This window comes from Hemicordylus capensis, chromosome 1 (assembly GCF_027244095.1).
Source record: "Hemicordylus capensis ecotype Gifberg chromosome 1, rHemCap1.1.pri, whole genome shotgun sequence".
In the NCBI taxonomy this organism is placed as follows: domain Eukaryota; kingdom Metazoa; phylum Chordata; class Lepidosauria; order Squamata; family Cordylidae; genus Hemicordylus; species Hemicordylus capensis.
The window spans coordinates 379,821,821-379,845,812 of NC_069657.1; the positions used below are offsets into that span (position 1 = coordinate 379,821,821).

Sequence of the window (23,992 nt, forward strand, 5' to 3'; positions counted from 1 at the left end):
GAGAAGGCCTGTTCTTGAGGGCTGTCTTGTGATTAATTATGGAACATGATTTAAGTTCCTGCACAAATAAGAAATTGTCTAGATAAAGACATCTTGGAAGTGTTTCTTAAGGCAAATACCATAATAATTCTAAATAGAAGTGAAAAAATAAGACTAAAGAGTGCCCTTTAGGCACATGGAATTTGACAAATGTCAGGATTTGACCTGTAGTATTTGTTTATAAGAACTCTCCATATCTGAATTCAGAATGCACTGAGTTTTGTATGGAACGTAGGAAGCTGCCTTATACGGAGTCAATTGGTCCATCTAGCTCAGTATTGTCTACACCAGGGATTCTCAACGTTGGGTCCCCAGATGTTATTGACTTCAACTCCCATAACCCCCAGCCCCAGTGGCCTTTGGTTGGGGATTATGGGAGTTGAAGTCCAATAACATCTGGGGACTCAACGTTGAGAATCCCTGGTCTACAGCGGCTTCTCCAAGGTTGCAGGCAGAAGTTTCTCTTAGCCCTATCTTGGAGATGCCAGGGAGGGAACTTGGAAACTTCTGCTGCAAGCATACAGGTGCTCTTCCCAGAGCGGCCCCATTCCCTAAGGGGGATATCTTGCAGTACTCACACAGGTAGTCTCCCGTTCAAATACAAACCAGGGTGGACCCTGCTTAGCAAAGGTGACAATTCATGCTTGCTACCACAAGACCAGCTCTTCTATAAGATGTACTAAGTCAGGTAAAGGCATTTTTGAGCCACAAAAGCACTATGATGCTCTAGAAGATGAAAGGGGCAGATGAGTCCATAGCACCTTTAGGGTTCTGCCAACATACTGTATCTTCACTCACCAGAAAGAACCATGCAAAGCTGCCACCATACTAATTTCCAGTGCCCTCCTTCAAAACATAGCCTAGTGTGAGTGGAGGATTGTTTGTAGTTTGGTAGACATTTAAGGGAGGGAAACGTGGTTGCAGTTTATTGTAGTTTTCCATTTCACTGTATAGGCAGAGAAAGGCATGAGGCTTGAAGCCTTCACCTTTGCTCCTGCCAATGTTGCAGGAGTAAAAGAGCTGCAGCTCATGTGCACCCTCCTCTTCCTATCCACACATCCCTTGGTAGAAAGAGAACGCAAGCATAGAGGGATTTATGTTTTAAAGAGCTTTCCTCCCCCTATGCTATACCACTACATATTTGCTATATGATACAAAACTGGGAGAATGTGGGTGGTGGTGATGTTCTTCCCTCATACACTTCAGCCTGCTTTCATGACATGCAAATTTTTGTCCCTTATTTGTAAGACTTTTCAAGTAATCTCTGTCTATGGAGATTTAAGTTTGTATGCAGAAATGACTGTGGCTTCTCAGTGAAACAAAAAGCAGTGTGTGTCCCCTCAGTGGATATATAGATGTAGATATAGATAGATATAAACCCAGACATTGGTAGTTGTAAACTCTTTAATTACAAAAGAATTGACATGTCTGTGTGAGAGAGAGAGTGAGAACTACACTACTTTATAGTGGTGGTCAGTCTCTTGGTTTCAGAAACAGGCATGGATTTCTGTCCACCAAACAAGAGTACAAGATAATAGCCCTGTTCAGACATAGTGTGAAACCTTGGGTAGCCAACGCTGTGGTTAATCTGTGAAGCCAGGAATCCTGCTGCAGATGACCTACTACTGCAGTTGGGCAACCTGCGGCTTCTGAGCAGAGGAACGCCCACGCCCGCTTCCTAGTCCACCCAGACCACATCCTATCAAGGTCTGTTCCACTCATGAGGCCAGACTGTGGGGAAGGCATCAGCATGCTAACAAGCCATTAGCCACAAAGTTAGAGGCGGTGTGCTTGGAGCAATTGTGCCTTTTTGGCATTTTAACCTGTTCCTCAGACTGCTTGCACCGCTGTCTTCTGCACTTGGAGAGGAAGGGTCTTGTGCCCCCCCTCCCCTCCCCTGAGATGAGAGGATTGGGCCCCTCTCTTCCCACTTTTCCTGAACTGCACAAGTGTACCCTCTACTTTTTCCTCCTGTGTTTGTGACCAGCAATTGACATTTGTGACACACCCACACCAGCCCATTCTCTAGCAGATATGCCAGGAGACACATGTCCCCCTTTCCCCATTTCTCTGGGTATTTCTACTTTCCCTCCCCTAGACCTCCATCCCTATCCTGTGTATGAGTACTGAGGGATAGGATGAGACTGCTAGGAGTAGGTCGAGATTACTTAGGATTTGCCCCTTCCATTTTTGGTAGTCTTTTTTTTTGTACAAGGGGGTAGGGGAAGGGGGGCCCCTCCCCTCCCCCTAGGCACAAGCATGCTTGGTCTCAGCAAAACCTCATGGGGACAGCCATACATCTAGTAGGGGTGTGTGTGGAACCAGTTTGAGCGGTTTGGTTCAAATTTGGACCAGACCGTGGTCCGCAAACCGGTTTAGTCGAATTGACTGGCTGGTCCAGTCTATCCAACTGAACCAGCTTGTAAAGGGGAACCCAGTAAGGATTCCCCTTTGCTTCCAAAGATACTAAAAGGTGGCAGGGGAGCAGTGAGGGGCAGGCGCCGTTAAAACTGAAAGAGAAGGTGCTTAGCAGCAGGCCTGTGCAGAGCTTCCCCCACCCTCTGAGCAGCTCCCCCCCCATTCTCTCAGTGCATGCACGGAGGCCATTTGCGGCATGATCAGCAACATGATGACCATGCATGTGTGGAGGCCATTTGTGTGCCGCTGCTGAGAGGGTGGGGGAAGCACTGCACAAGCCTGCCGGTTTTAAAGGAAGCAAAGGGTAATCCTCACTGGTAAGGAAACAAAGGGTAGTCCTCACAGGCACTTTAACCAGTGAACTGGTCCACGGACGACCTAGATTTGGTCCAGTTCGATCATGAACTGAACCCCTTTTGCCGAGCCAGTGCAGTCCGCGATCTAGCCAGCCCGGTTTGCTGCAGACTGGTTTGGCACACCCCTACAATCTAGAGGATTAAACCACACAAGAACTTTTGCTTGTGCGATGAAGCGAGATCTTACTCCGGAGTGGACCACTCTCTCATGAGAGTGCCTGGCTAAAGAGACACACATGCGGGCTGGGGGGGCTTTTATCATTTGGCCTGGCTGACAGTTTCACCAAAGCCCTGGGAAGGGTCACTCGGCAACATCCCTCCCAGTCCCGGCAGCTACCAGGGACTGAGAAAATAACTGCCCCTTAAAAGAATCTGGTTTCCCTACAACACATCTCCATGTTTGGTTTAGCTTCTCATGGTCACCTGGCTAGCCAGGGACCATTCTAATTTAGAGGTGTCTCATCCCAGAGTGCCCCATGGTAGTTGGTTTTCATTCGCTGTACCATCACACCCAGCTGGTACTCGGAAGTAGGATTCATCCCCAGTCTCTCCTTGTCTGCCCACCCAACCCGAACCCGATTGAACACCCAAAGCGGTCTGGACTACTTTGAAGTCTGGAAGGGTTGGGTGCAAGGGGGCAGGTGTGGAGTATGAGTTATATTGTTAACCAGTGGTGTTGTTGCTGTTCCATCCCTTTAAATGCAGGAACTGCAGGGATGTGACATCCCTGTTGCCTAGGAGCAAGGAGATGGCAGAGGGTGGAGCATCAGCTCTGAGAGGTGGCCGCCCTAGAATGGATGCATTTCTGGGCTTCTCTGAGCCTTTATCTATAGTGGCAGGAGGAGCTTGTGCAATGCTGCCTGCTAACCTCAGGTTTCAGCAGCGAAACTAGCTACAAACCGAGGGTTCAAGTTTAGGTTTGGGAGCAAGAATGGAGCCACAGTTGGGTTCACGCTTTTGGACAATGACAAACTCAAACCTCTGGCACGTTTACCTCTGGTTTGGTGTTATGTCTGAACGGAAACTCTGTATAAGAACAACCTTTTTGAGAAAGCTGCTTTGTTTGCAAATAAGGAGCACTCTTGGCTTTGTGAAGGCTTTTCATGCATTGGCTATATTTGGTTCATTGCAACATGTTGCCTGGCACTTCCATATACTATTTCATTATGGCTGCATGCAGTGGACCTCCTTCTGGATTAATATGTTGCTGCACATAATTGCCAGCTGCAGAACACTTCAAACAGACAGAAGAATGTGGCTTTCTTTTGAGAGGTTTCTTTCTTTCTTTTTTTTTTTTTTTAAAGATTCAGCATACTAATCTTGGAGTATGCAATTTTTTCTTCTGTTACATATTCATTGCTTCAATTAAAAACAATCCATTCTGATGCATTATGTATAAAATGCCAGTTATTTAGCATGCAATCATCTATTCAGTTATGACAAGAGACAGATGTCGGTGTGCTTTTTCACTGAACTGCATTCAGATTTTCTGTGGCTCTCAGTCCCTGTTCCAAGTATGCCGTTTCTCACCCCCTGCCAAATGCTTTCCAAGTTCCATCCAATGAATATCAGCACTTTTTGAGAGGAAACGGATCAACAAGATTTTTGCTTTTGTTTTTTAATTTCCTTCCGATGACACTTGCATTTTCAGGAACCTGAGATGAAGTTGCACTGCATTCTTGGATAGCACTAAATGCCAATTCTGTTTCCACATTGAAATCTTTTACATGAAAGGCTATTTTTTCACTGAAGATTTAAAAAAATAAATCCTTTAATTTTGCCCATTACCCTATGAAATAACTTTAAAACATTCTTCAGGTGACCTAGTTGTGTTTTAATTTCAGGCTGATAGAGGCATTCTCCTTTGTGCAAACGGAACCTATTGCTCTTCTGAGAGACTGTGCTGAGAAGCTGTGTCTTCCAAGGCCATGTCCTCTTGGCTGGCTCTTCTACATTCCAGCGTGTGGCTCATCAGAAGGGCATGTGCAGCTCCTAGTTCCTTTCGCTGTCTGGGTTCGGTTGCATCAGTTACGCCATAATCATCAGACAGTGGCTTTTAAAAGAGAAACAGAAACCGTTTCAGTGGTGTCATAATAGCACAACTTATTTTATTTTTAAACCAGGGCTAGGATCCAGGCAGGGGACCACATGCAGCCCATCCCATGTGTACCAGGGCCTTAGAGACCCTGTCCCCAATTGATCCATCAAACCTCATGAAAAGCTGCTCTTTGAGGTTTGGAAATCTCTGGAACAGCATCCAGTGCAGCACAAGGGGCTGCAATGGAAATGAAAAATAGACAGCCATGGAAGTACAGCCATGGAAGCACTTTAGGCATGTGCAAGGGACTCTGAGGATCCTGGCCAAGATTTAAATTCTGATTTGGGTCCTTTCCACAGCCTTGGAAAGTGCATGCTATGAAACTGTGGTGGTGCATGCTATGAAACTATATCACAGAAACCAATCAGAGAAAGAGGCAGGTTTGGCAGTGATTAATTATGCAGCTTCATAAACCCCATTACCATATTCAGTAAGTGGTCTTTGGTCTCGCTTTAATGAAAAAGTGGGAGAGCTCCATAGTTCTGCCCATTTGTCAAATTTATGTTGTTGCTTAGCTGTGATCGCAAAACCCACTGTTTTTACCTCTCAGTTACAGCAGACCTGTAACATCAGGCTGCCAATATTGTGCTTAGAATAATAATCAGACAACTTCTTTGAGATGATAGCTTTGATACCGCCATGTACTTTTAAAATAATATTTCACTACTGTGTTTCCCACTGGTAATGGGAAATGATGTAATATTAATACAAGTTATGCTTCCATTTCCAGTTGAGAGAGCTGCTGAAATATTCCTAGAATGGCCTTTATTGCTGTGGCACTCTGGAGTGCTTTAAGGTGGCAGGCAAGGCCAACAAGAGTGGGGGAAAGCCGGTACAAGTTACCGGGGCCCAGTGAGTCCAGAAGGGGTCCTGGGGCCCGACTATGTTGCATATGTTTTTGTCTTGCCTCCTGCCCCGCACGCCCCGCCGTCGCCACAAGGCCGAACCACCGATCTTTAAAATAACTCTAGCTGCCATGTGTGAGGCTGGGGGATGGGGGCTGAGCTGAGTCCCCCCTCACCGTGGCAGCGGGTGGAGCGGGAGCGGCCACTGAGCCTGACCATCTGGCCCAGCGGCCCTTGAGAACTGCGAGGCGCTGCAGTAGGCCTGTGCAGTTTGAATAGAGCGTCAACACTTTTTTCAAAATGCGCAGGCACGCTGGAGCGTCTCGCAGTTCTCAAAGGCCGCTGGGCCAGACGGTCAGGCTCTGTGGCCTCTCCCGCTCTGCCCACTGCTGCCACAGGTGGGTGCTTGGCTCACACACCCCCACACACACACACCCCAGCCGTGCACATGGTGGCTAGAATTATTTTTTAAATCGGCAGTTTGGCTTTGTGGTGGTGGTGGCGGCAGTGGGAGGGGCTCACGGTGGGGGGACCTTGTAGCAGGGGCCCGAAAACAAATTTCACCGGGGCCTGAACCCACTCTTGGCAGCCCTGGTGGCAGGGAAAGACTTATATGGACTAAAGAGTGGGACAGGGTGATGAGTGCAGTTCTAAGGAAACACAAGAATCATCCGTATTGAGATCTTGTTGCTAGAGCACAGCCTGTGGGTGAGCAAGCCTCTACTTGAGCAGCAGGAGAACCACTTGTCCTAGGCCCTGCCTGCCAATCCTTTTTGATCCTCTTCCTTTTCCTTTCATTTTCTGGGGAATACAGGGGCTAACACAATGAGCAGCTGATTGTCGCCATAACACTCGGCCCTGGAGTTGCTGTGGACATGTAAGCAGCTTTAACACTGTTCAGAACCAGCAGTTGCACAAGCAGTGAGACTGCAGTTTCCCATTGCAGCAAACTGGCAAAACGGTGATCATGCAGCTTGTGTGATCACTGATCCACAGCAACCTCAGGGCAGAGAGTTACTGTGGTGGTGGCTGAGCATCATATCAGTTACTTTCTCCAAATATAGCTGCAGCAGAGAGAAGCTCTTTCCAGTCCTCAAACAAATATTCTGTGTCTGATTCTTGAACTAGTTAGCAATAGCAATAGCAATAGCAATAGCAATAGCAATAGCAATAGCAATAGCAATAGCACTTACATTTATATACCGCTCTATAGCTGGAGCTCTCTAAGCGGTTTACAATGATTTAGCATATTGCCCCCAACATTCTGGGTACTCATTTTACTGACCTCGGAAGGATGGAAGGCTGAGTCAACCTTGAGCCCCTGGTCAGGATCGAACTTGTAACCTTCTGGTTACAGGGAGGCAGCTTTACCACTGCACCACCAGGGGCTCTTTTGTGTTTAAGGGTTGGGTTCAGGTTCAAAGCAACCAAGAGATTTTAGGTTCAACTGGTTTTTGGTTAGGATTCAGTTTGACTCCCTGATCAGTAGCTTGAGCTTTTTCTGTCTTACCTGTGTGGTCTCCTGCATAGTACGGCTTGCTGCTCTAGCAGATGGGCCCATTGCAATGTTAACACTGCTGGATGACTGAGTATCTGTGGTGTTTCCTCCATCAGCAGCAGAGAGCCCAGAAATCACCAACGCACTTGAAAAACTTCTCTTGCCAAACAAAAGGCTGAGTGTTGAACTGGTGGAAGAGGCCAAACTAGATCGAAGCATAGCACCAGCTCTTTCCTGGACAGTGAGCTGGCCCAGGGTTGGGATAGCAGGTGTTTGGGAGAACACAGAGGTTGCTGAATTATGGAAGGAGAGCTGGCTGCCAGAAAGCCCTTGGGCAATTTCATGGGCAGAGGTGGACATCTGGATGAAGGGCTGGTGGGTTTCTAAGATGGGTCCAGAATGACTTGAACGAGGGGGTCTTTGACTTAAAGCTGCATGTGTCTGAACAGACTGACTCCTGAATTTTCTTCTGCCTTTAAGAGAAAAAGATATCACAGAGAGAAAATGTTTGAGAAATTATGTCTTTCAAACATACTGCCTCTATCCAATCCATGTATAGTGTGAATTATTGATTCCCATGGCAGAGGCGCCCAGTGCAGGCGCCGCCTGGGTGGCATGCCGCTGCTACGAACAGCTTTCAGGTGCTGTGGGAGGAGAGGGAAGCACCTACTAATTTACAGTTAAAGGTGCCTCTCGTGCCCGCCCCCCCCCCCGCTGCCAGCTGCCACTGTTCCATGGTGACAATTTAATAAATGTGTTAATGTTAAAAATCCAAAAGAGCTGGGCAGCATTCAGGCTAAGAGTTGTGTGAGCAGAATGCTTCTGGTCATGCACAGGGAGGAAGAGACAATTTCCCCCATTTCCCCATTCCCTCTACAGCCCCTTGTGCCCACCTAAAATATGTCCCAGAAGGTTAGGTGATCTTCAGGCTCATATTTTTAGTGACATGGGGGGGGGGGCTGCAGTGCAGAGAGAAAGGGGATATGTGAAAACTGTCCCTTTCCCCATCACAAGTGGAAGCATGCCACTCATGAAAGTCTTAGTCTCAAAGCTGCCCATTATTCCCCTGTTTGTAATCTGCTTCGATTATACCATTAAATCTAAGTGCAATTTGTCCTAAAACACCCAATAATTTTACAATATTTTTGTTTACTGCAAGCAAATCCTATTGATTTCAATGAAACTTTCTTGCAGGTAAGTATGCATAGGATTGCGGCCTTAGCAAGCAAAAAGTTTAATCGATAATGGCCACAATCCAACACAGTGTTCAGTGTGCTTTAACCCATTGGCCCTGATCAAATTACTCCTGCTTCAGTCTGCAGTCTTTCAACTGAAGACCTACTGATTTACAAGGGAACTAAGAAGCCATTGAAATCAATGGGCTTACTATAGGCAGAACTCTGTGTGGACTTACTATGACCTTTACACTGACTGATATTATTGGCACCTATTTATTGGCTTTCTAAATGTTAAAATGTCAAAATTGCCATGGCGCTTTGACTAAGGGAAACCAGGTGTCTCCTTCTCTGCACTTTGTTGCTGATGCTTTAGTAAATTACTTCCTGAGAATTCTGCTGAATCCGTTCCTTCTGCTTGATTATCCCCATCTAATGGTTTGGCTGCAACCCTAAACACAGTTTCCTGGCAGTAAATCCCATTGCAGTTAGTGGGACTTACTTCTGAGTAAACATGCATCTATCATGCTGCTGGCTTTAGCACAGATAGGCACAGCCACAGCAGCACCTGTAAGGTCTTGTAATCTGATTGACACAAACTAGGGACCATCGACATTAGATCAGGAAAAGGGGAGGTTGAGGATTTTCAGGAAGGAATTGAATTAGTTGCAGAGCTTGGTAGATTTGAACCAATTATCACACAATTCACTGCCTGTGAAGGAAAGAAAAAGACCAGCTGCTGTGCCCTTATTGTTACTTAAATAAATTCTGTTGTGCTGTTATGGCTTATCGGACCCCCACAGCATTGCCCCTACCCTTTGGGCAGAGCCTTCTCTGAATTCTGAGGAGATTGGAACAGAAAAAGAAAGAAAGAAGCAAACAAAAGCAACACATGTTCAATGTGGTTTTAAGTGTATCTGTTTCTCTGGATGCTGTTGCTTCTTAATTAACCACTTTCTGAAATTGGCTGAAATAATGTGAAGCCCTGTGTCACCAGAAGGAGAGTTTCAGGGGGTTGCTGGTGCACATTCCTGTGCTGAAGACTGCTTGCGTAGCAGTCTGTGTGCAGAGAGGCAGAGGGGACCCTCAGGAACAGTTTTCTACTGTTCTGCTTTGGGAGGGAAGGGAGATTTGCAAACATTGCTCCTCCCCTCCCCCTCCACCCCTGGACCACTGTGCAAAGCAGCCCTCACCACAGGAATGCTGAAGACTGCGCGCACACAACCCTCTGCAGGAGATGGAGGGCTGTGCAGCATGCCAGCCATTGGTTCCTCCCATGGACATTTCCTTCTAATGACTTGCTTACACTTTCCTGGAAGTAAGCCCCATTGAACTTAGTGGGACTTGCTTCTGAGGAAACATACATCTGGTCTCCTGTTGAGAACACAGTTTCCTCCACAGTTTTTATTTTTCCTGATGCTTCAGCTTTTGTCTGAAGGTTAAATAAGAGTGGCATACTGCAAGAACATCCATAAAAAAGAAGAAAAAGAGTGAAATATTGCTCAAGGTGTGGAAGTGAGGGGGCATGCCCTTGGGAGGCATTCTTCCCATGCATCAGCACCTTTGCAAGTGACCGCCTCTCTACAGCTTGCCCTAGCCTTACCTTTCCACCCCACATAATATTTTCCCTTTCCATGTTCATGTTAGAAAAGATATGGAATGGGGTGGGGGATTCTCACAATGTTTCAAGCAAATTGTGTGTGTGCACGCGCGCACACACACACACACACACACACACAGAGTGAAATACACAGAATATCATCTGCACAGCCTGTGAATTGCCTGTAAGAATTAGTTATCATGTTAGAATACACCACCATCTGGATAGAGTGCAAATGAGGTTAGGCCGAACTACACCGGCTCTCACAATAGAAAGACCTGAGAACATTGTGTTGGTGAATCTTATTGTTGGTGTTAGAAAACAGAACTGAGATGACCTATTTTAAGCACCCTGGTGACTTGCTCTTCAGAGTCCTAATTACTGTGGAGAAGTTTTAGAGCCCTCTTGCTATGACTCATGGAATTGGGAAGAGGTTAACTGAGCAGCAGGAGGAATTTAACTGTAGAAATAATACCTGGATTTCTTTTTGTTGTTGTTCCATAGCACATTTTCAGGCAGTAAACAAACAAGCCCCAAACACACAGAACATATGCTTGAGCAAATACAGATTCCGCAGGCACTTCATGTGCATGATATACTGCCTCTGAATGTTGCTTTTGTAACTGCTTTCAAAAGCAACATTTATACATGCTTGTTCATGAGAGTTCATCAGCAAACACTGCTCCCATCGCAATATACTTGTTAGGATTCCCCTGTTGTTGGACAAGGAGATAAATGCTGTACTCGGGAAGAGATTCTACCAGTGATGTGGAATGATGATCACAGGGAGAATTTCTCCCCACGTGCATCATTTGTCTCCATAACCACTGATCTTAGGTATGATCTTAGATCAGGTATAATCTTAAGATCATAACCACTGATCTTAGGTATGATCTTAGGAAGGGGGAGTGGGGCTAACAAGTATGTTGGCATGGCAATGTGCTTTCATGGAGGTTGTACCAAGGTGCAGCCTCCACAACAGCATTCCCTCTAACAGGGAGTTCCAGATGTTGTTGACTACAAATTCCAGCATCCCCAACTGCAATGGTCTTTGAATGGGAATTATGGGAGTTGTAGTCATTGTACAATGGGTACAATGTGGTCAGTGACCGACTAATATCAATTAGATTTCATGGACAACCCTTTAACATGACAGTTTTTCAAGTCTATGCCCCAATGACTGATGCAGAAGAAGAGGATGTTGATGAATTTTATGCTCAAGTTCAGTCTGAAATTGACAGAACATGCAAGCAAGTTGTGATGCTGATGGTTGGAGACTGGAATGCTAAAGTTGGAAATGGTAGAGAGGAAAAGACAGTCGGACTGTATGGCCTAGGAAACAGAAATGAATCAGGAGAATGACTTATTAGTTTCTGCTAAGCCAATGATCTCTTCATTGCTAATACATTGTTCAAACAACCAAAGCAGTGCCTATATACATGGACATCACCAGATGGAGTACACAGAAATCAAAGTGATTACATTATTGGTGCAAGGAGGTGGAAGAGCTCAGTTATAACAGCAAAGACATGGCCGGGGGTCGATTGTGGAACAGATCACGAACTGCTCATGTGCAAGTTTCAAGTCAAGCTAAAGCGGGGGGGGGGGGGGGCGGGGGAGCTCTCCAGCTTCCACAATATGGTCTTGAGAACGTACCCATCATTTTCAAGCAGAACATCAGGAACCGCTTTGAAGTTCTGAACCTCACTGATAGGGAACCAGAGGAACTGTGGAATGAAATCAAAGAAGTTGTTAAGGATGAATGTGAAAAGAGACTGCCAAAGACCAAGAAACAGAAGAAAAATGGATGTCAGAACAGAGGGTGGAAATTGCCAAGAAGAGGAGAGAAGCCAAAGTCAAGAAAGATAAAGATCTCAGAAAGGAACTTAATAGGGAATTTCAGAAAGCTGTTAGAAGAGACAAGGAGGAGTACTAAAATGACATCTGTAAAGACCTTGAGGATGGAAATAGACACGGAAAAACAAGGCAAGCTTTCCAAAAGATCTCAGAGGGAGGTTCGAATTGGTATGTTAAGGAATGCCCAGGGGCGTATCTAGGATAGGGCAGGCACAGCACATGCCCTGGGTGCCACTTGAAGGGGGGGCGCAAATTCCTAAAATTAATTTAAAAAAATGGCCACCAAAAACAAAATGGCCACCGTGCATGCTCAAATGGGCTCTGTGAGGCCCTAGGCCATGCCAGGCCTCACAGAGGCCATTTGAGCATGCACGGTGGCCATGTTGTTTTCAGCGGCCATTAAAAAATTTATTTTAAAAAATGGCCACTGCACATGCTCAAATGGTCTCTGCGAGGCCCTAGAGGCCAGCAGTGGGAGGGGTAACCTTTGCAGACGCCCCCTCCCACGGTCTATAGGAAGCACCCCGAAGGGGCTACAGGTTAAAAAATAATAATTTAATATAATGTAAGTCACTGTACACATATTCAGTTTAGTACTATGTACAGAGAATCAGGGCTTGTGAATACTGAGCTGAAGCTTATGAGCTAAGACTGTATTCATTTGCTTTTACTTTGCGTCTTATGATAAGTGAGTTAAATGTGGTGTCTTAATAATATGGCTATTAATGGTGAGTTTGTCTTTGAATCAGTGTGAAATCCTTAGTATTAATGCCCACTGGGAGTTTCTTGCTCTCTTTCTCTCATTTTAACTATCTTTCTGAAATACTAGAATATATTCCAAGCAGCAGTGACACAGTTTACTCTGCATAGCCTTTAATTGTTTTCAGAGTATCTGGGAAAAGCCAAATTCTCCATTTATTTTTAAAACTTATGTAATAGTGATGCTACAATGCATAGTAAAGAATTAGATAGGCACTTCTTTCACTGCTAAATAGTTTTTGAAATTTTAAAAGATTAACTAGCTTGACTTATATTTTTCAGCTGATATTGTAGTAAAGTTATCTGAAAGATGGGTGTCAGATGTTTCGACAGGGGGCGCAATTTCAGTGCTTGCCCTAGACTCTATTTTCCCTAGATACGCCTCTGGGAATGCCAAAGGACAGATAGTAACTGATTCAGAGAAGATAAAACAGAGATGGAAGGAGTATACTGGAAATCTGTACAGCCGGGATGTCAACATCCAAGATACTCTAGAAGATATTCCCTACTTGCAAGAACCTCTTCTCTAGTACGGGAAGATGAAGTTAGATCAGCACTCCAGTCATTACAAAGTCAGAAGGCTGCAGGAATTGATGGAATAACTACAGAAATACAGCAGGCAACAGAAGAAGAATCAGTCAAGGCTCTAACCAAACTATGCCAGCAAATTTGGAGAACGACACAGTGGCCAACAGATTGGAAGAGGTCAATCTACATACCCATACCAAAGAAAGAAGACTTAACAGATTGTGTGCAAACCATCACACAATGTCCTTAATTTCACATGCTAGCAAAATAATGCTCAGGATCATCCAACACAGATTAGAGCTGTACATGGAAAGGGAAATGCCAGATGTTCAAGCTGGTTTCAGAAAAGGCCGAGGAACAAGAGACATCATTGCTGATGCACGCTGGATAATTGAGAAAGCCAAAGAATACCAGAGAGAAGTCAATATGTGCTTTATTGACTACAGAAAAGCCTTTGACTGTGTCAACCAGCCTCAAAACTGATAATGAAGACATTGAAGAGGTGGGTAGCTTCTGCCTTTTAAGATCAACCATCAATAGTAAAGGATCCAGCACTCAAGAAATACGCCACAGATTAGCACTTAGTAGGGTTGCAACGAAGGCCTTGGAAAGGATATTTAGATGCCGTGATGTGTCAACACCTACAAAGATTAGAATCCTTCGGACAACGGTTTTTCCCATGACACTTTATGGATGTGAAAGCTGGATGTGGAAGAAGCAAGATAGAAAAAGTTTTGAGGATACCATGGACAACCAGGAAAACAAACAAATGCATCATAGAACATAAAAATCCAGAATTTTCACTTGAGTCACAAATTACCAGGCTCAAACTATCATACTTTGGACACATTATGCAAAAACCCAGCTCCCTGGAGAAGTCCATAATGCTGGGGAAAGTTGAAGGAAAGAGAAGAAGAGGACGACCAGCAGCAAGGTGGATGGACTCGATTATGACAGCAATGAATGCACCACTGAGAGACCTTAAAGGTCAAGTTGAAGACAGATCATCCTGGAGAGATTCTATCTATTCGACACCAACTTGACGGCACTTAATCAATCAAGTCAACAACATCTGGAATTCCCTGTTAGAGGGAACACTGCTCCACACTATAATAAGTGCCAGAGGTGCTTTTACCCCCAGACCTTGGGGCTCTGGCCCGTGGCCTCCTAGGTTCGCGGGCCTCCATAGTGGGGGGGGGGGCTCCTGTAGCCACTCCATACTGCCCGCCGTGCGGCTCCAGCACACCTTTTCAAAAAAACTGCTGCTGCATGGCAGCGGCACTAGCTGCGGGAAGGGTGGGGTGAGGGAGAGGAGGGGAGAATTCCCCTTTAATAGATGTCTACCCGGGGATGGGGAATGGCCGTGGCAGTTGCAGGGAGGGTGGGGTGGAGAGGAGGGGAGAGTCCCCCTGTTACCCTCCGGGATGGGAGGAGGCAAGTTCCATCCAGCTGCGCTCCCTACTCCCAAGTGACGGCATTTCGCCTCTCTGCTTCCTCCACATAGATTAAGGCCACTCAGCAGAGGGTCAAGAAAGGGGTACCTTTTAAAGTGGTTATTCTCTTATACTTAACAAGGGGACGGCAACTGGCCTATCCAACCCCAGCACAGCATCCCTCCAGTTATTGTTGCCTGTCTACCTTGTTGTGTGTTTCTTTTTAGACTGTGAGGCTATTCTCACAATCACTGGGAAGCAGGCTAAGGGAGCTTAGCCTGCTTCCCAGTGATCGTGGGAACCACCGGGCTCGCAGGCGAGGCTGATGCTCCCAAGGTGGCTAGCCCGCCTAACTCCCCCTCCCCTTAAATGAGGTTAATCGAGCAGGCATTCTGTTAACCTTATTTTTTTGCTCGTGTGTTGCCGTGGCACGTGGCGACACACGAGTAGACCCCCGACTGGGATGCTGCAGCCAGCCTCTCAGGCTTGGGGGTCTCTCCAGGATGTCCCACACACTCACGCGGTGGGACTTCCAGGGGTGATCCCCGGAGCCGGCAGTCATGTGGACGGCAAATTTGGCTGCCCCAGGGCTGCTCTTTGATTAACTGTGGGGAGAGTGGGCTAAGCCCGCTCTCCCCGCAGACCCATCTCATGGATCATGAGAAGAGCTTCTGTGAGTCCTTTGGAGACAGGGAACCATCTTGTTTATTATTCTGTGTAAACTGCTTGGAGAAGTTTGGTTGAAAAGCAATATATAAATTTTGTAGTAGCAATAGCAATAGCAATAGCAACAGCAGCAGCACCACCACCACCACCGCCAGTTTTTAAGCTGATACATCTTAATACTGAACATTTATTTACATCAGCCCAAAGGACTGGGGGCCACAAATGTTAGTTGATTAATTGCAATAGAAATATTTCCTACCATCTCAAAAAGTTCTTGAGTGTAGAGTATTTACTTACAGTACTGAAAAAAGGAGGAACCGATTCATGCTCAGATATGATAATCCAGGTAATACAGTTCACCCAGAGGTTGTGTGAATAAGTCTACATTATTAAAAATGAAACATTCCAGTAATAGCATAACCGATAAATTATTCAAACTAGTGGATGTGGAATAAGGGGCAAGATTTCATTGTTATGCTGTGTGAGAATCATCTCACTTTGTGCCACCAATAGTGGCCAAACAGCATATGTGCTGTCATCACAGAGATGAATCACCTAACTCTGAGTTTAAATATTGAAAGAGTATTTCAAAGAATTTTGAAATAATTCTTGTTCAGCCACTGATGCACCCTCAAACATGTAAAATATGCATGTCTTTTTGGACATTCAACAGAGAAACCAACAATTATAGACATTCATTAGTAAATGTCAACCATTTCCAATTCTGGAAATCCACAAATGGCAGCTCTCTCTTCCTATCACTACAATGTAGGAGTGTGCAGTTATTTTCAAATTTTTACTGCAATATGCATATTGGATACATATGCAGCAGCTCCACTGAAATAATAACAGTTACAGCGGATGCGGAACAGAGTGAATATCTTCCTGTTATCTTCCACTAGTATTTCTACTTTTTCTATCTGGAATAATAAAAAGCATATTTTCCAGAGTTTTTAGGAAGGATCGTGGGCCCCTGTGTAAAAGCTCTGTGATTCCCATTAAAGGGGTGTAATGCAATTAATCCTTTGGCACTCCTTTGAACATGCACCCTCAGATGTCTTTGCCATTTAGAAGGGAGTCGAGTTGGAGGTTATAAAGTGTAATTAGGCACAGGCTTCACAGCAAAGTTCTGCTCTAACAATACATTTTTTTTAGCATGTCAGTTCCTTGAAGTTCAGGGTCTGGATTAAATTCTGTTTCTGGATCTGCTGAGCATTTTAATGTTAATTTCTTTAAATTAAAAAGTACAGCAAGGAAGTGAGATGGGATTCTGTGATGTGCTAGTATGCTCACAGCCGAATCTAGCCAAACATCTGTTCATAATTTAAACTGCTGAGCTGACCACTGTCCAAAAATATTCCATTTTTGTCTCTAATTCAATGGTTACAGTGCTATATAATAGACCACCCATATTTGCACATAAATAATTCAATCCCTGCAAACACTTAAGAAACAAAGGCTCTTCTATACACTATCATAAAGACATTTCACTGAGGCACCCTACCCACTTCCACTGTGCCTGATTTTACTCAGAGGTCATAAACAGTTATAACCACATTTTGCAGATGGAAAGATGATGGCCAGTAAAGTTATATATTCAATTAAGAAATACTAAACCCACTTGGGCATCTCAGGATCATTATTTTACAATTAAGCTTGCCTTTGCAATTACTGCTGGGTCAGTTTATAAGACTGTGTAGTTATCAGACCGAGTTAGCAACAGCAGCTATGTGAGTCTTTTGGGCTGACATGATTGATGTGCAGTGCTCTGGTGATGGCACGAAATATGCTAGGCCTGCTGTGGACTCATAAGGCAACCCGGCACTGCTGAGAATAAGCAGTTGTGCAAGCTGCACTTAATCCCATTGTCGTGAATGGGAGTAACTGCAAGGCACAGCTGGCTGAACGGCTCATTCCAACAGCATTGAAGCTCCTTTGCATGTCAGCAACAGCCCCTGCGTTTCCTCACCATCGCTGGAACACTGTCCAACATTTTTATTTATGTGCAGATTGCTCCCAGCCTTTTCTATTAATGACATGGTGAGAACAGTCCAGCAAACAAGCAATTACAGTCCAACAAAGAAGTAAGCATGCTTAAGCCTATTCATTTTCAAGTTGTAAATAACCTGGAACGTCATCAGGCCTAACCTCTGACAAGTGCAGGACTGCTTAAACTTAATCCACTTTCTTCTTCCTGCAAGGTGGATATGAAGCTCCTTCTACTAAATCAGACCATTAACCCATCAGTTCCAATACTGCCTACTCTGACTGGCAGAGGTTCTCCAGGTTCTCACGGCAAAGGTCCTTTCTGTCACCTGGTGATGCTGGGAACTGAACCACATACCTTCCGCCTGCAAAATATGTGCTCTATCGCTGAGTTATGACCCCCACTTACATTTGAGGTATTTAAAAACGGCAATCCATTCCTGCTAGAAGAGACGACAGTGGAAATACAGCCCCCGAAAAGAAGAAGTTGCTGTTTAGGTACAAACAATAGCCTCCCCCAATCTAACAAATTTATTAAATAAAGTGGGGTTTGCCCTTTTCTTTGCAGATAATTAGCACTCTGAATCATGTGCTGGTCGCTTGCCACAGTATTGCAACATTTTGGGCAGGGGAAACAGTGTCTTGAATCAAATTTCTTTGATTTGATAGAGAGAATAGGAATCACAATGGAGGAAAGATCCTATACAATATGATAGTTTGGTAAGAGAGGTCTAAGGGATGAAGGGGGGGGGGGTTTGTCATGGGACTGAATCCCTCAACCGAACAGCAATACAAACTTTCAGAACAAAATTAGTATAATAAGTGGGAAAGGGTTGTGGAACCCAAGTTGCCGCCAGCTTGTTTGGTGCTGACTCGGGACCAGGCATTTTCTGTGGCTGCCCCAGAGCTTTGGCATATGCTTCCTGATAAAATAAGAGCATTACCTTCTCTGTTTGATTTTAGGAAGACCCTTAAGACACACCTGTTTTGCAGGTTTTTAACTGAAATCAACTGTAAACTGTTTAATTTGTTTTTATCAGACTGTTTTTACTGCAGTTTGTAAAATTTTAACTGTTTTTATTCTGTTTTATATTGTGTTTTAAATTTTGTACACTGCTTAGAGATGTACATATCAGGTGGTATTGAAATAAGATAGATAGATAGATAGATAGATAGATAGATAGATAGATAGATAGATAGATAGATTCTGCTTCCCCTACCCAAAACTGTGCCAAGAACTATCTTATTCATCCCCTTAGGGCTACTGATGAGCAGTTCAATCTTGTGTTCTGATATACCTGTTGCTGCGCACACAGGAGTTTTGTAATGCTTGCTGAGATGATGCAAGGTGGGAAGGAATTTGCAAGGGAGGATTGGCAGTTGGGTGAAACGAATCCAAAACCCTTCCTGTGTGTGCTGATTCTTCCCTGGAAATGTGCAACCCTCTCCCACCCCTTGAAGAAGTTCTAGCTCCCTGCCCAGTATATCTCTACTTCTAGTTTCAGAAATAAATTATGTAAATGTAAGATGATGTAAAAGGCGCTAGGGTGGGAAGTGGGACGGGGAGGGGGGGCGGCAGTTTGCAAGAGATTATTGGGTGAGGAAGGGTGAAGTATGCCTCTCAACTTCTCCCCTGCCTCCAAGTGAGAGATATGAGAGGGGGGGAAATGGGATTAGGAACGCAATGTTTCCCATGTGGCATCTACTTCTGCCCTAAATGTGGCATAAGTGTTATTGAGCAGCTAAATCATAGCAGCCACAATCCATCAGAGAGTTAAGCACGTGTGTGCACTGATGGCACAGAATTAATTAACTAACCAAGTCATGGAGCTCTAGCATCCTGACTTTATTGTGTCACAGCGAGCAATAAACTATAATGTTAATGCAGGATGCCTTGCTATAAAATACCTGGGAACTGGGCAACGTGTAAAGAAGGCTGTAGCTGGGGCGTGCTGTTCCTGGTGTGCTGGGAGCTGCTGCTCTGGCTTGTGTTATTAGCTGGATTGCTACTGGAAGAAGATCCACTGCGACTGTCTCCTTCATCAACGTTGCCTCTGCTGTTATGGCTTGGATGACAGTCCTTCCTCATTCTGTTAAACAAGACAACAGCACCACCACCCCAAAATTGTCAGACACACTCATAGGACAAAATAATATCAGGAAATGGCATTAGCAATAGCAATAGCAATAGCACTTACATTTATGTACCGCTCTATAGCTGGAAGCTCTCTAAGCGGTTTACAATGATTTAGCATATTGCCCCCCAACATTCTGGGTACTCATTTTACCGACCTCGGAAGGATGGAAGGCTGAGTCAACCTTGAGCCCCTTGGTCAGGATCGAACTTGCAACCTTCTGGTTACAGGGCGGCAGTTTTACCACTGCGCCACCAGGGGCTCCTTAAATATCTATCTATAGGCAGTAATGGGATGGATGAGAGATAATAAACTGTAGTTGAAGATGGAGGTGCTCATTGCTGGGAGTAATGATCTGCAAGACGGGATAGAACTTCTTGTTCTGGATGAGGTTACACTCCCCCAGAAAGATCAGGGTTTGTAGCTTGGGAGAGCTTTGGACCCAGGTCTCATCTTGGTGCCTCAGGCTGAAGCTGTGGTCAGGAGCACTTTTTACCAGCTGTGATTGTTTCGACAAGTCTGCCCATTCTTGAGGAGAATGACCTGAAATAGTGTTCTCTTTAATTTTTTTCATCTGTGTGCGTAATGAGTTTTGTTCTGGGCGGCAGTATCAAAACAGTGTGAGCGCCCATGGATTCAGAGTGGGACCTTCCTGATTAGACCTGAGTAGGATCTAAAATTAACTGAGTAGACATCAAAAAACACGTGAGCGTTTGCACACGTGCATGCCTTAGAGGGAACACTGACCTGAAAACAGTGGTACACCAGCTGGTGACCTCCAGTTTGGACTACTGCAATACGCTCTGTGTAGGGCTGCCTTTGTACACAGTTTGGAAACTTCAGCTAGTTCAACATGCAGCGGCCAGATTGGTCTCTGGGGTATCCTGGAGAGATCACATTATGCCTGTTCTTAAACTGTTGCACTGGCTGCCAATATGTTTCTGCGCAGAGTACAAAGTGCTGGATATTACTTTTAAAGCCCTGAATGGCTTAGGTCTGGGCTACCGGAGAGAGCACCTTTCTCTGCAAGATACCCACCACTCATTAAGATTATCAGGAGGGTCTGTCATTGGGTGCCATCAGTTCATCTGCTAGCGATCTGGGATTGGGCCTTCTCTCAGTTGTTGCCCCTGGGTTGTGGAATGTGCTCCCCATGGTTATAAGATTAGTATCTTCCTTGGAAGCCCCGAGAGCCTTAAAGACTCATATTTTTAGCCTGGCTTTTAATATCATCTATTTTTAATTTAAATTTTAACCAGGTTTATTTTTCCCTTTTAATTGTTTTATTATGTGTTTTTGATTTTAATGTAAACTGCCCTGAGCCACTTTAGGTAGGGCAGTATATAAAATGAATAAATATATAGATAAATGGTTTTACACTCATGACCAGTGTTCCCTCTAACAGGAATTCCCAGATGTTACTGACTACAACTCCCAGAATCCCCAGCCAAAGGCCATTGCAGCTGGGGATGCTTGGAGTTGTAGTGACATCTGGGAATCCCTGTTAGAGGGAACACTGCTCATGACTACTTTATAGGGATGTGTATGAAATTTGCATAAATCAATTCAAATACAAATCGAACTCAAATTGATTCAATTTGGAACCATTGTACAGAGTGGAGATTCATTCAAATCTATTCGAATTTGTCCAAATGGAATCAAATCCAAGCAAATTCAAATCAAATTCAGGCAAAAATTGAATCTATTCAGATGAATCTCCACTCTGTTCAATGGTTCCAAATCGAATCAATTTGAATTGTTTCATGCAAATTTTGTGCACATCTCTACTGCTTTACCTTTCTTGAGCACACACACACACACACACACACACACACACACACACACACACACACACACGTGTGTGTCCATGTCTGCATGTGTACACACATGCCTATCTTTTGGCATTTTTAATGCACATTCGTATCTTGGCTTTCCCCCCCTTTTTTTTTCTTTTTTGGACAGCCAGGAGCTTGGGCAGTATGTCCAGGGAATGTTTAAACTTGACTGTGACTTCAAAGTAAAACAATGGAAACAAGATTAAAACCAAGTTACATGAATCTGTGTGTTTCAATTCCCGAACAGAGAAGATCCATAAGAGCAGGAAATAAATCAAGAAGCTACTCTATTTGCAAAACAAGAAGAGAATCAGCACATGCTTGCTACAAGCTCTCCTTGTTACTCTAATTGGGAGATAGAGGCAGGCAGAACAGCACTTCCCCTCCTGACTCAATCCTCTCTTCTGAATAGCATATCACAGTCCAATTAAGTGCCCTACACTTACCTAAGCCATTTGTTTTTGAACCACGTTTTGATGTTGTCCAGGCTAATTGGTCCACCCCAAAGATTCTTCAGCTGCCTGTGGGTTCCTATGTATGATGTGGTTAAAGGGGAAACATACATAGGGTATCCCAGGGGCTGGTCACATGAAGAATTAATTAGGTTCCTCAAAACCTGCTTATTGTTCTGAATACTGCCTCGCTCTGGGTTACGATTGCGTAAAAAAATCAGTTCTTGTTGCTGTCCAGCCCAGAGCCCTCTGACACATTCCTTGTTAACCTAAAAGTAAAAAAAAGAACAGGTCAGGTGAAAAGATTTTCCACAAGCAAACATATTCAAGATGCAATCCTCCAGCTAGTTACTCTGAATCATCATCATCATTATCGTTGTTGTTAATACTACTACTACTAATAATAATAATAATAAACAGGTCCTTGGGAAGGACTCGAGGTCTGGATAAAACAAACCAGTCAATAACACCTGTCTGACTGTGTAAACAAGAAATAATAATAATACTCCACCCCTCCAGTACACTGCTGCTTGGGGTGGCTCACAACAATAAAATAGATACAAATAAACAAGTTAAAAGTTAGGCTAAAAACCACGATCAGTATTAAGCTTCAAATTAAAAGTTATTTTAAAAGCTAAAAATTGAGAGTTATAAAAACTAAAGAACCTACCAGATATAACCAAAGATGGAGCATTAAAAGGCCTTATAGAAGGCAACATGACAGTTCCAAGATAAGCAGTCTGGGGCATACAGGTCTTTTGAAGAATGACATCCAGACTAAATTCTGTAATATTACCACTAAGGAGTTACTCTAAAGAACTACTTAATTTCAACAGCACTTCCAGCAAATAATTTAGTCAGGATGTCAGCCATAGCTAATAAGCTTTACGGTAATCTTCTGTGTTCCATAAGGATTAAAGTGAAAGTGACTCCCAAGAAGTTGTTAAAGGTTCATGATCTCGGTGGGGCAGGGGTTTCACATGACTGCCCAGAAGTTGGTAAGCTGGGAACCAGAAGCTCCTGGTGAACAGGCACTGCACCCTCAGCAGTCCAAACCTGTCAAAGTCTGATGCCTCCTGACTTTTCTGCTCAATTTCAAAACTTGGTTGCAGAAGTCAGACAGAAATCAGGAGCATCTGGGTAGTGGGGCAGATTATCTGGGCTTGGAGCATTTTCAGACAGCAGGCTTTACTGCGAGTTTGAAGTTGCCCCAAAAAACCAACGCAAAAAGTGGATTTTTAAAACCCCGGATATAAACCAGGCTACATTCTAATGCGCAATGGAAACCCCAAGTCGTGTTTGACGTGCTCCCCGATAGCTGACAGGGACTTTGGGGTAAATCTGGCCAATATATGAGCACACACCCTCCATTCTGGAGGAGATGCAAATTAAAAGCCCTGTGTGAAAAGGTTCCTGGGCAGATTTGGACAAGGAGCACTCGCCAGGAGCACTCGCTTGCTGGGAACCTCTAATTCCCGGCTTACCAACTTTTGGACAGTCATGTGAACCCACTCTGAAGGTACAAGTAATATAATAATGTTGAAAAATTGTTATCCACCTAGCTTCTAAGATGGGAAAATCTGCAGTTTTAATAAATTAATATCATTGTTATAACAGTGAAACAAAGAACATTAGGTAGCTGTCACACCTTGATAACTTTGAAGCTCAAGTAGCTTTTGTGGAGCATAATTATTTTGTATTCGTCTGTCCCTTCATCCACCACATGCCTCAAAGTGAGCAGCTCCTGCTTGTTTGAGAGGACAGCGCTACGCCAGGCAGGATCTCCTTCATGGCAAATCACAACTTTTTCTTCAAATGACTGAATTGCCTCATAAAGGATTGCAGGATCCTCATATTCATCCGGACAGGTAAACTGGTCCTGGTATTAAATGAAAGGCATGGCTATGATCAGAAAGGTCTGTGAAGAGACAAAGGTTATCAGCTGTATGCCCAATCTTATTCCCCAAGAGGTCAGTGAGAAAACTGTTGACTTCAGTTGGGAAGAGAATTTTTTTGAGATTAACAGGATTTAAGAGATTGAGACTTCAGAGCAGTATCATCATCATGAAATAAAATAAAATAAAATAAAATAGCATTCTACTGAAGTCAATAGCTAATCTCTCAAGAGCTAAATGAATCTGAAAGATCACCCTTGAAGGCTGTTGGAAAGAAATCTGATTAGATTATGAGATGAATACCCACTCTGAGTTAGAAACTTAAACTGGGAGAAAACAAATTGACTGAAACCCAAGGCCTCTCTCAGTGTATCAAAGACCACAAAACGGTTCACATATTCACAGTCTTAAAGGCTT

The 23,992-nt window shown here is 44.3% G+C and overlaps 1 protein-coding gene across 8 annotated transcripts in view; it reads right to left on the minus strand.

The window, feature by feature from the left end:
* Positions 1–1,425: 1,425 nt before the first annotated feature.
* Positions 1,426–23,992, minus strand: part of PCNX2 (pecanex 2) — a 248,572-nt gene continuing 226,005 nt past the window's right edge. For 6 of the 8 annotated variants that reach the window (XM_053299148.1, XM_053299173.1, XM_053299128.1 and 3 more), the window contains 5 exons: positions 23,329–23,559; positions 21,675–21,949; positions 19,167–19,348; positions 7,267–7,727; positions 1,426–4,866 (listed from right to left, as the gene is read on the minus strand). In XM_053299148.1, the coding sequence (XP_053155123.1) occupies positions 4,693–4,866; positions 7,267–7,727; positions 19,167–19,348; positions 21,675–21,949; positions 23,329–23,559 (1,323 nt within the window). In that variant the 3' untranslated portion in view covers positions 1,426–4,692. Of the gene's footprint in view, positions 4,867–7,266; positions 7,728–19,166; positions 19,349–20,140; positions 20,278–21,674; positions 21,950–23,328; positions 23,599–23,992 lie in introns of those variants that run through there. The other 2 variants (XM_053299167.1, XM_053299182.1) reach the window with 2 other exon arrangements.